At 41.7% G+C, this 11,625-nt stretch overlaps 1 protein-coding gene across 1 annotated transcript in view; it reads left to right on the top strand.

The window, feature by feature from the left end:
• Window positions 1-661: 661 nt before the first annotated feature.
• glra4a (glycine receptor, alpha 4a) overlaps window positions 662-11,625 on the top strand; it is a 34,682-nt gene continuing 23,718 nt past the window's right edge. The window contains exon 1 of the mRNA XM_028416104.1: window positions 662-824. Coding sequence (XP_028271905.1) covers window positions 757-824 — 68 coding nt within the window. The 5' untranslated portion in view covers window positions 662-756. The remainder of the gene's footprint in view (window positions 825-11,625) is intronic.

Below are 11,625 nucleotides of genomic sequence, written 5' to 3'. Positions count from 1 at the left end.
TTTGGCGCTACCCCTAGAGGCAAAAAGTAGAACTGCAGTTTTTGACATTTAGCGTTTTTTTTTTTTTCTTAGCCATTGATGTTGACACTTGGAAGCAACATGGACGCACAATCACAGGTCTCTTTGGTGCACTCCAAACCATTTTAAGTTAATTTCCGTCTCATTGCATGAGCGAAGTCTTTGTACACATGCCCACACTAACGCCTCTTATCCTCAAAATGATTTTTTTTTATCTGTTGATCATCAACCAGCATGTTTTTCACACATACAGCTCATTTAGTTCATCATCACAGACATCATCTCTCCATCTAATTAAAGCTCTAATCACATATGACGTAGCTATCAAAACAAAAGCTACTGCCCCTTTAAGTCTTCAACCTCTTTTAAATTTTTTGGAGCGAGGGAGGGAAATAGAGAACAAGAAGGCGAAGCAGCACAGTCATAAAAAAGAAAGGAAAACTGACACAATCACACGCAAACCGACACTCCCCTAAAACACGAGCACAAACCCACTGACAGTCTGACCAGTGCCGTCCAGCCGCCTGAAGCAGAGCGCCTGCTGTTTGGATGTGTGCGCAGCCCTCTGGACTTGGTGGGAGGGGGAGAAGTTTCCCCAAAGACAAGCTTGGATCACTGAGAGAGACGATGCCTTCCTCTTCTAGTCCAGTCTCAAGAGCAGCTCAGTGGATTTGCTGATTCCCGAAATTATTTCTGCAACTTATTCAACGGGAGTGCGCAAAGATTTTGAGCCGGAGGATGCTCCCACAGGTCATTCGGATTCTGTATGTCTTGTCTTTCTGCGTTTTCCAAGGAGGCTTTATCAGGTGAGGCGCACGAATATATATATTATTAGTCTCTCTGTGTTATCTTCTGTGTCATCAGCTGCTAAACTTTTCACCATTTAAGTCGATGGTTGTCCACATCACCTTTCATTTTATCGACTTTTTGACTTTTTGGTGAGAATCTAATGTGCGTAAAACAGGTTGATGTGGGTGTGAAAGTGTAAAATGTGAGATTACATCTAACGAAAAAAAACCCACAGATTATGTTTCTATTGAATAAAACAATAGGTAATTTGACAGTTAATTTTGCCGATCACAAAGGTGAGCAAACGTGTGCGCAATTCCGGGGGAAAAAAAACGGTTCGGAATTTTACGCACAGACTAAACAGACGTTTGGTCACTAAGTGTGACAAAATCTGATGTCTAACGTAACAGAAAATACAGCAACTACTGATACAGCACACAAACAGAAAAAATAAAACAAAATGACACATTCCACGCGTTGTTCCAGAGACCTGTCCTGGTGGCAGACTACCTGTGGAATTCAAGGTTGTATTGCGGGCTTGATGGGGGATTTAATTGGTTTAAATTGCTGTTTAAGTTGAGACCTAATTGTTTTGATGTCCTTCTAATGAGGTAATTTACCGTGAGATCACACTCACTGGGGAGTTAACAGAAACCTTATGAATGTGCAGGACCTCTGGATTCACAGTTTAAGTAAAAATAGAAAAATACTCTCAATATTGTAAGAAAAGGGGGAAAGCATCAGTGTGTGTGTGTGTGTGTGTGTGTGTCTTTCACTCTGTCCTACATCACACCTCACTCAAAGCATCTACCAGCAGCCGAACAGCTCCCCTTGTTCTTCCTCCTTGTTCCCCTCCTCTCCCTCTCTCTCTCTCTCCTCCCTCTTGGTGGCAAAACTTTTATTTGCAGCAAACGATTTCCTTATTTCATGCCCTGCCACCCTCAGGTGTGAGCGGAAGGGAATTAAGATCTGCATAATCCTGGAGCGGAACCGAGCTGTGACTCTGTGAACCCAGGGGCGAGGAGAGCAGCTCTTAGCCTGGAGAGCAGTCAACTGACAGCAACCTCCTCTGTCAAATTATATGCTCCCCTACCAGCCTTTCTGCTTGGGGAGGGGCAGTGGGAGGGAGGCAGGGAGGGAAAAGATGGGATTAAGGAAGGAGGGCAGGTGTAAAAGACAAGCCGAGTCTGAATGTGATGCTGCAGGTGCAGGCATCTTGGTGGGGAATGATGGAGGGTGAAAATGGGAATGGAGCAACCTTGGATGGAGAGAAATGTGAATTAGAAATTGAGAGGGTGATTCATTTAGCTGGAGGCAGCGGGGAGATTAGTAAAGTAGAGAAAACGTCTGGAAGATGGAGAGAAATGTTTCAGATAGGAAAGAGGAGATGAGATAGAGAGAAAGCGGAGATGCTTGGTGGGAGTGAGAGACAGGAAGTGTTGTACAAGATGTGAAAAAAAGATTGTCATGTAAAGTGTTGCACAACCTGGATGGATATGATAGGTTTAGGACTGGATGGCTGTCAAGAAGAGGAAATGAGAAACAGAACGCACGAGTGTAATAAATAAAAAAAAGTTCATATTATAGCCTGATGGCTAAGGGGTGAGGAGAGGAGGAGGAGGTAGGTAGGAGTGTGTGTGTGTGTGTGTGTGTACAGAGAAGACAGTGTTGTCTCCAGCACTGTTTGATTGTCAGCTAGAAAGGAAATCCTCAATCTGTCTGGTTACCTGAACCCATTCTGCCACACACTGATATCTGATATCTCATTCTGTTGCTTTATAATGACCTTAGCATAAAAATAAAAAAAAAAAACGAAATGGATTTGTTGTTGATTTATATTAATTTATGCATTGACTTCAGTTATTGCAGTGCAGCTGAAATGTTCTATTTTGTTCTCGTGGTCCCTGTTTTCCATAATAGCTTGACGTTTGGCATCTGATTGGTTGCATTTTTCACAAATGTCGTTTGGTCTTCAGTTTGTTTTTCTCACTTGGTTTATGTGGAATTCCACGCTCACTGATCAGATTAATCAGTTTGAGTACTGACAAAAAAAATAAAGTGCAGTTCCACAAGGTGCCACTAGACTCTAGCTGCTAAAGTGACTCAATCCAATACAGACCTAATTTAGAAAGACCAACTAAACATGTTTATAGACTGGGTTAAGTAAAACTTTGGTCTGTTTAGCTAATTCTCTCTTTCCAGACATCTGTATGGAGTGACAGCTAACTGTGGATGGCTAAATGATAGAAGGACTGCATTCCATTTAGCTGCTTCTGGTTCGGCATTCTGCTGTTAGAGCTGGTTTGTTGTCACACTGTGGGACATATGGGACACTTCACTAAAAAAAATAATCCAAGCCCCTCTTAGAAGTGACACATATTGTTTGCCTTATTTATAATATAGAAATTCAAACAATATTCAGATATTTTTAGGTAGGAAGGTATAACATAAAATGTATTTGCTGTGACAATCCTACCACTCTCAAAGGTGGCTGAGCACTCTCTAGGTTGAGTTGGACCAACAGCAAAAAATCATGTTGGACAAACTGAAATTTGTATTTATTTTTATTTTTTTTTAATTTAGATACTTTAATAATCCCAGAGGGAAATTGGTGTCATACAATGACCAGCAAGGCGCCACACCAGTGAGTGCACTGGAGGCAGTTTTTTTTATTATTATTTTTTTTTATTTTCAAATAAATCAGTACATTATAATGCATAAATGAACTCATTTTGAGTAGAAGATACTCTTTAACCAGTATCTTCCGAACATCACTGGAGGAGCATGTATAGGGAGCCCCTAAAGGGACTTCAGCAAAAAAAAAAAAAAAGATTATGTCACACGCACAGGATAATATTATGTGCTCACGAGAAACTATACACATTTTCACAAGATTTCTACTGCTCACTGGTCAGTCACAGTCTTGCGTGGAAATTGGACTTAACTATCAGGACATTAAAAGTTTGCTTGCGAATCATCACCGTAATATCATATCACATGGACAACGTTTTTTTTTTGCGATGCTTACATTTACACACTGCCTAGTCATCTGTTTGTTGGTAAATTGAGTGAAGCGTGGTGGATTGCACTGATGTGAAGGGCAGAGAATGGCATACTGGAAGTATCAGAGAATCAGTATTACCATCACATGGTTGCATGTGTGTGTGTGTGTGTTAATTCTGGGTGAGGCATAGTGCAGAATGCATGATCATAAAGTCATCTTTAGAAAATACTTTAAAACATTTAGAATGATTTTAACAACACTACTACAGCACACAACACAGAAGTCAGTGTTGCATTCCCCCAGCGCCCCCCCCCCCCCCCCCCCCCCCCCCCCCCCCGCCCCCCCTTAAAATGTCGATAATGTTCAACTTCTACAACCAGGCATGCAAAAGAAATCCATTGTGCCATATTGACTGTGACTGACTGAGTGCTCTTTGGACTTTTGGGAGGCGGTGAAAACCTCCCATGCAAACAGACACTGTTCCACATCAAACTGAAGGCTGTTAATACTCCACGAGAACAGAGACATTCGTTTGTGTTCTTGAGCTGGCAAGAGCAAGAACAAAGCTTGTTTCTGCCAGGACTTTTTGTACTTTACGAGAAACATAAGTGCAGAACTCCTGGGAGGTCCTCATCCGGCCTCCCACTACAGCGCATGCCACGAAGAAAGAGGAGGAGGAGGAGAATATGTTTGAAACAGAGGAGGATGCTAGGAGACGACAAGAGGCACTTTTCTTATTTCACTCATCAAAACGGCAAGGCACTGATGTCAGAGTCAAACGTTAGAATACACCCCTACCAAAAGTACAACTACTGTGCAAGAATGACAGAAAGGATATGAGAGGATAGGAAAAAATACCATCTGAAGAACAACTACGGCAAGAGAAGGTTGTGCTGATTGGAATGCGATTTCAGCTCAATCAAATGTATGCAAAACAAGAAAAACATGAATTTTGTCTGGACTGTTTGATTAAAAATGCCCAAGATGGAACTTTAAACTTATAAAATAAAGTCCCAGTCACAGCACTGGCATCAGTAAAAAAGAAGCTCTCTTTGAACCCCCTGTTAAGAAACAGAAAAAATTGTTCCTTTCAGGGGACACTGTGTGAAGAACTAAACACAATTTGACCAATCCAAACCTGAAAACAGCTCAGTTATTGGAGCTAGGACACAATCTTTCGGTGATGCCTTTAATTAAATTCTGATGGTACTCCCAGTTCGGCTAAAAGTATCTGCAACAGCAAAGTGATATCTGGAGGCGAGTAAACAACAGAGAGAAGAGGACTGGCTTCATTTTTAATGTTTTACAGGCCACAAGGAGACAAATATGAGAAAAACACCTGCCAATTCCAACCCAAAAAAAAAAATCAAACTCTTTGACTCTGTAACCAGTAAGGTCACATGCATTTCTGTCCATTGATCTCACCTAGGCTGTCACAGAGAGATTTGGGAGCTCTCTTATCCTTTTCCCGAACAGGAAATCCCCGCTACACACACACAGACACTTGGTTGATACACAGACTAGAGCAGCAAGGAGTGCTGGCAAAAAGGAAGTGTGAAAGGAGAACAGATGGGATGTTTACGTGAGTTAATGACTAAAAAATGAGCACCAAGCTGGAGACAAGAGTTGAACAGACGGTTAGCTCTCCGCAGCCTCCACCAAACATTCGTATACTTATCAATGAAATATGAAGGCGAGGGACACACAGAAAATCTATCAAAAGATAAACACTGGTAAGCTTTAAACTCCGGTGAGGATATGTTGATTTAATTGTGGCTTCAAAACAAGTTTGTTTATCCTGCTTCTTCTCAAAGAAACGACTTCTAATAAAAACACATGATCGCACAATCTAAACTAGATCCCCGATAAAAACAGGAACACATCTGCCGATCCCCTCGGTGGGTATTAGATCTGTTTTTGGAATCATGGTAAAAGGTGACAGCTCACTGATGGTCTCTAGCAGTCAGCCACAGGGCCTTTAGTGTTCGGCTGACACTGACTGGCTGAGATGTGACAGATTGTTTTCTGCACATTTCAATCAAACCAGATGACCTTTCTCTTATTTCTGTTACCTGAAACGTACATTAATGGCCTTATTTTCTCAGTTTTCTCTGAGAGCCTGACGCTGGAGGACAAAAACAATGCTTCTGTCCTCAGAAGGTTTATCTTCTGTGATGTGCCAGTTATCTTTAGCATCTTATTAAAATTCCCGCCATGAGTTAAGAAGCTATAATCATCGCCTCTCCCTTTCTTTTCCTGTCCTCGCTAAACCGTCTATTTGTGACATGCTTCCGCCGCCAGCTGAAATCAAAATCCCAAACCGCCGAATAAATAAACACATCATGAAGTGTAACTGATGTGCTTCCGCTCAGGGTAAACTTTTAAACTGCGTACGATGTAGAGGCAGCTAATGCTAAGCTTAAAGAGCATGAAATACAACATTGGTCATGGAGGGAATCACCACAAGCCTCTCAGACAGTCATGGCTGAAAAAATGCTGCTGTTACTATTAAAGGGTCACTTAATCTGACAATGCCACAGAGGATGATCAACCAAGTCTGGAGTTCTTTTATGTCTGATATGTGACATCACAAAAGATAACTTTTAACCTAATACCTTTCATTATATTGAAATACATACAGAAGCTAGTTCTGTGCTGGCTGTTCTGATTAAATAACCTCTGTCACTGCCTTCCTGGAAAGGTGTGGAAGACAGTGTTGTGTGTGTGGTTTAGAGACTGTAGCAGTGAGGAAAAGAGGCAGAGCTGGAGGTAGCAGAGATGAAGATGCCGAGGATCTCTTCTAGGAGTGATGACGGACAGGAATTACAGACAAGCACATCAGAGGGACAGCTCAGGTTGGGGACAAAGTCAGAGAGGGAGGGAAATGCAGCTGCCAGGCAAGAGAGGAGATACATGAAGTCTGCTGGTGTTAGAGGAACAGATAGAACAGCAGAAGAAGAAGAAGAAGACCAGCTACCACATACATAAATACACTTTATACTGCAAACACAGAAAGCAGTATAAACTTTATGTTGGTGGTCTCAGGCAGTTGTGCTGCTGACTATAGTGGCCAAAAAATGACTGTATATACCAGATAAATACTTCAAACAACTGCAAACCAAGCATTAAGATTAGGTACAATGCAATAATAGGAACACCCTACAGTCAGTGGAACTCATTGTTCTGCTCACACAGATTAGTTAAATAATCAAACATAATGTGAGTGTGTGTTTTATGTGGGCCGGGGGAACAGTCCGTTCCTCGATCCGGCTCGTCTCTTATCAGAACTGACAGCAGCTGCTACAGTCAAAAATGAATTTATTTGCTTCACAAGGAGACGAGCGGACAGCCAGCTAAGGTGAAGGCACCGTCAGTGCGTTTACTTCATCGGGATTATCACATGCTTCATTGTTTCAATAGGTAACACGATGTGTGACACAGTGGAAAGGTAATGTGATTACTCTCCACTCCTCTGCTCTCGCTCAGGCAGATTAAAATGGCCACTTATTGACTGGAGCAGCACTTTGGCTGCGAGGTTCACCACTGTAGGTCATTATGTTCTGTGCAATTAGAAACATGAAGTGGCTGCTCGTTATGAAACCCTCCATCATGTCATTATGTTTGACCATAAGGCTCGCACTGATTAAACTTCGCTTTCGGGGTGAAGGAAAAGTGTGGACTCAGAAAGCCAAAAAACCTCATAATACATGACTGGACAGGGATGAAGCGTGGCCAGCGCAGTCAAACTGAACCTTCGTAAATTGAATCAAAATCTCATTAACCGAGCCATTTAGAACGACCATGCTGTAATCAATCAGTAATTACACAGGCCCGTGATTTATCAGCCAAATATTGCAGGCTACAGGCTACAGTAGCTGAGCATGCTACACATATTAATCACAAGCATAACTTTTACACCTAAACCATTAGTTTTGTCATAAATCTACATTTGTGTAAAAGGAGTACATAAAAATAATTTAATATGCACACAATAGGACAGGATTCATCATGGCATCTGTGGATTTTTTTTCATCTTTAGATCTTTTTGCTCATTGACAAAGCCGTTGAAACCAAGGGCAGTGAAAATAAAAACAAAAGCAACAAATAAATTGTTCCTCTTCCTCCATTTTTACCACAGTGGAGGTCACACATGACCGGTGAAGCTGAATCTGTCAGGTGGTGAATGTGGTAGAGGGGGATTACAGCTGTGTTTGTCTGATAACACATCAGTAGGAAGAGAGTCCCTGCTCCTTCAGCAGCATTAAACCAGGGTGGTCCACACCTACAGTGCACCAGCTGTAATTCCTCCACACACTGACTGAATTACTGATGTTAAATCCACACACTATAATCACCTTATCACCTGAGGTAATTGAAAAGCTTTCCGAGATGCTTTGATGGGGGGGGGTGTTCTGTAACTGATCCAAGCAGAAATTGCTCTGTATTGATGGTTAGACACATTCCAGGTGTCCATTATCTGACACTTTGCAATATAAGTGGGCTGTTTTCTCTGAGTGGCCTTCAGGTGGCCCTTAAACAGAGCGCGAAGCTGCTTCAAGAGTGGAAAAAAAAGGCGTGAAAGATTATGTACTTCCTCAAATCCTGCCTGATCTGACCTCTGCGTCACAGGCAGCCACTTCTCCTCCCACATTAGTGACATGACTGGTCGTCCTTGAGGGAATTTTACAGCAGTTGGAAGTTTGATCGGTACTAAAGCCAATCACAAGAATATTCCAGAGTGTAGAGTGACTTTAAAAGAAGAAGAATATGAATCATCTGTGGAAGCTATAAAATGCTAAAAACTTCAGCCAATCCTACGAGGTGCCCCTGCACGTTTAGTTGGCTGGTTGTCACTCTTTTCCTGCTGTGCGCGCACCAGAGAGGTACGTGCATGATGGCCGAAGTCACAGACTGATTGGGAGGTGTGGCTTCGGGGTAAGCTCCGAGAGAACGGGGCGTGTGTTTACTTTCAAAATCTGGCTGACTCTCACTGAGTTTTCAAAATCTCTAGAGTCTACAGTCCTGTAGAATAATCTCGGTCTGGACTCTCTGTTTGTGGCGTTTTTCTCCAACCGTCGCCATGTTGTTATTGAGTACACACTTCTTTTATAGGAGGGATACAAACACATTGAATGTCACATTTCAGACTGTGTAACCTTTCACTATGTACTTAACAAACTATGTGAGTCTATTAGATCCTAACCGGAGTTGTTAATGAACTCTTTTAACTCTATTTCTTGATTCAATCAATGGTATAATAGACATTTCTCTGAAAGGAGGTTTCAGTTTAGCTGCTAAAATCATCTTATTGAGGCCAGCCTGATAATTGTAACATCATATAACTGTTTACATTAATTCATTAATTGACAACCCCAGAGGTTGCCTGATAAATAATCAACCCATGATGCATTTCTTTTGGTCCAAACTGGATTAAATTAGCCCTTATTCCAGAGCCAGAGTTCTATGTTAAATGTAATGGCCCTCCCTGCCAGAGGGGGTGACAGAGGTACCACACTGTAGCTTTAATGTTCACAAAGGACAATATGTTCTCTAAATGTAGTTTTGAAAGTCAGAAACTTTCATCGTACAATATTATGTGTTTCCACTGGCAGCATCAATGACAAACTTTTAGCTGAGCTGATTTTGGACATATTACTGCTGCATATAAATATATAAGTAATAAATATATAAGGTGAAGCAGCAGTTTATCAGCCCAATTTAGCAGCAGTGAGATTCAATCAAAGCACGTGTTCATTCAGAGGACAGAATTTGTCATTAAAAGTTAACAGTTAATATTTCAAAACAATAATAATGTCACATTTGGAGTCACATTGAGATTCTGTTGAAACACACAGACAGGGCAAGGAGAGTGTGTTCTGATATTTATTAACTGTCTGGAGGACACAACTCAAATGTCCGGCTTGATGTTTAAAAGATGTCCTCTTGTAGTCATTTTGTACCTGGTGACGCACGCTCCATTAGTTATGCGTGGCCATACTTTGTTCGTGGTTATCTGCGGCCACACACTCAGCCCACCGCTTCTTAACCATCCATAACAGAGCCAGAGATGCATCTCTTTATCGCGCTGAACAGACAGAGCGCAGACGTATTCTTTCCCTCACCTGCTGCCTGACCACTGAGACTCCTTCCATTTTTCTGTGTGTCCTCACGAGACGCCCTCATTGTTTCCTGAAATATTATGTCAAACCCTGCGGTTCTGTTTGGATGAGAAGCGTTTGCTTTTCAATAAATGGGAGGTACGCTCGATAAATGTGTCACCATGCCATTATTTATTCCTCTAGTTTAACACTCACAGTAGAGGGCATATTATACCGACAATACAAGTTCAAACTGGAGGCAGTCGTTTCTTTTTTTAAACAATAGAGTAATTAATTCCACCTGATTGGAAGACATGAAGAAGGCACTACAGTGTATGTCAAACAGGATTAGTTTGCAGCCTGTCTGAACTTGTTTTTTTTCCTTAACAGGCTAAAGGATTACCATAGCCGTATGCCTTTGTTCTTTGAAAAAACTGCAAGACATGCAGTGCATGTCCAGCACCCCAAGAGACTCTTGTGAATGAGACATCACCCTAGAAAAAAAAGTGCACAAAGCAAATGGAGCAGTGCCTGTGTTGTCTCTTGGACTTGAGCCTCTGAGGAAATCTCACAGAGCCAGTGTCTGTCTGGCCTGTGGGCTTTTTCTTTCTTCCTGTTTAATCTGTGAGAAAGAAAACATTTCTACCTACCAGCAGCTTTGTCCCATCACAGCCTAGTTTACTTCAACATAATCAGTGATTTGAACATGGAAATATCAAAACTGTTATCGGCTCAGACAGCAGACACTATTTAAAGTGCAGAGGGGGAATGTGGCTGTTTGTTAAAACAATCTTAAAGGTAGGGTAGGAGATTTTAAAAAACTCAGTGAGAGTCAGCCAGATTTCGAGAGTAAACACGCCCCTTTCTCTCGGAGCTCACCCCGAAGCCATGCCTCCCAATCACATGAACACGTATTACCTGAAGACGAGCTGCGGTCTGTGACTTCGGCCATCATGCACGTACCTCTCTGGTGCGAGCAGAGTAGGAAGAGAGTGACAACCAGCCAATACTCCGCGCAGGGTCCACCCGGAGGATTGGCTAATGTTTCTAGCGTTTTGAAGCTTTCACAGATGATTCATATTCTTCGTTTTAATGTGAAACTGCCGAACTAATTGGTTGCTATCGGATTGTAAAGAGAAGTTACACTAATTTAACAAAAAGTGCATCAGAATGAAATCTCCTACCCTACCTTTAAATGACACACTGCTTTGGGCACATTTTGTGTCTATTTTGCATCATTTAATGTCGTAAAATGACAATATACAGACGAGTCTTTTATTAACACTACATGGCAAATGCAAGGAACATTTCCCTCACACTGTGAAGTGATACCTGGCAGTTATAACACCATATTAAATCAACACACAGTGTTTGGTCAGTACCACAAATACCACTAAAAACCCTTTTCACACTGATTTAATGCTGCTATGAAGGGGGGGTTTATCATCTTATCATTCACCATAATACTCAGTTTAAAAAATCCACTGCAGTAGTAATGCAGAGACTGTATCTTTGTTTGGTGAAAGAAGCCCAGCAGCTGGAAGGACGCTAATAAACTGTTTGGTCCTCAAATCAAACACAGCACATCATTTGAACAGTATTATTTAATCCCTGCGTACTATGTGTTTGAGAAAATGTCTTTACTAGTGTTCACTCTTCAATAATTCAGGAGGCTTGCTCTGTTTGGGGAAAACTGCTCTGACTTAATGACATTAA

The sequence above is a fragment of the Parambassis ranga genome, chromosome 10, assembly GCF_900634625.1.
Source record: "Parambassis ranga chromosome 10, fParRan2.1, whole genome shotgun sequence".
NCBI classification, from domain to species: Eukaryota; Metazoa; Chordata; class Actinopteri; family Ambassidae; genus Parambassis; species Parambassis ranga.
This window is presented reverse-complemented; position numbering and strand designations above follow the sequence as displayed.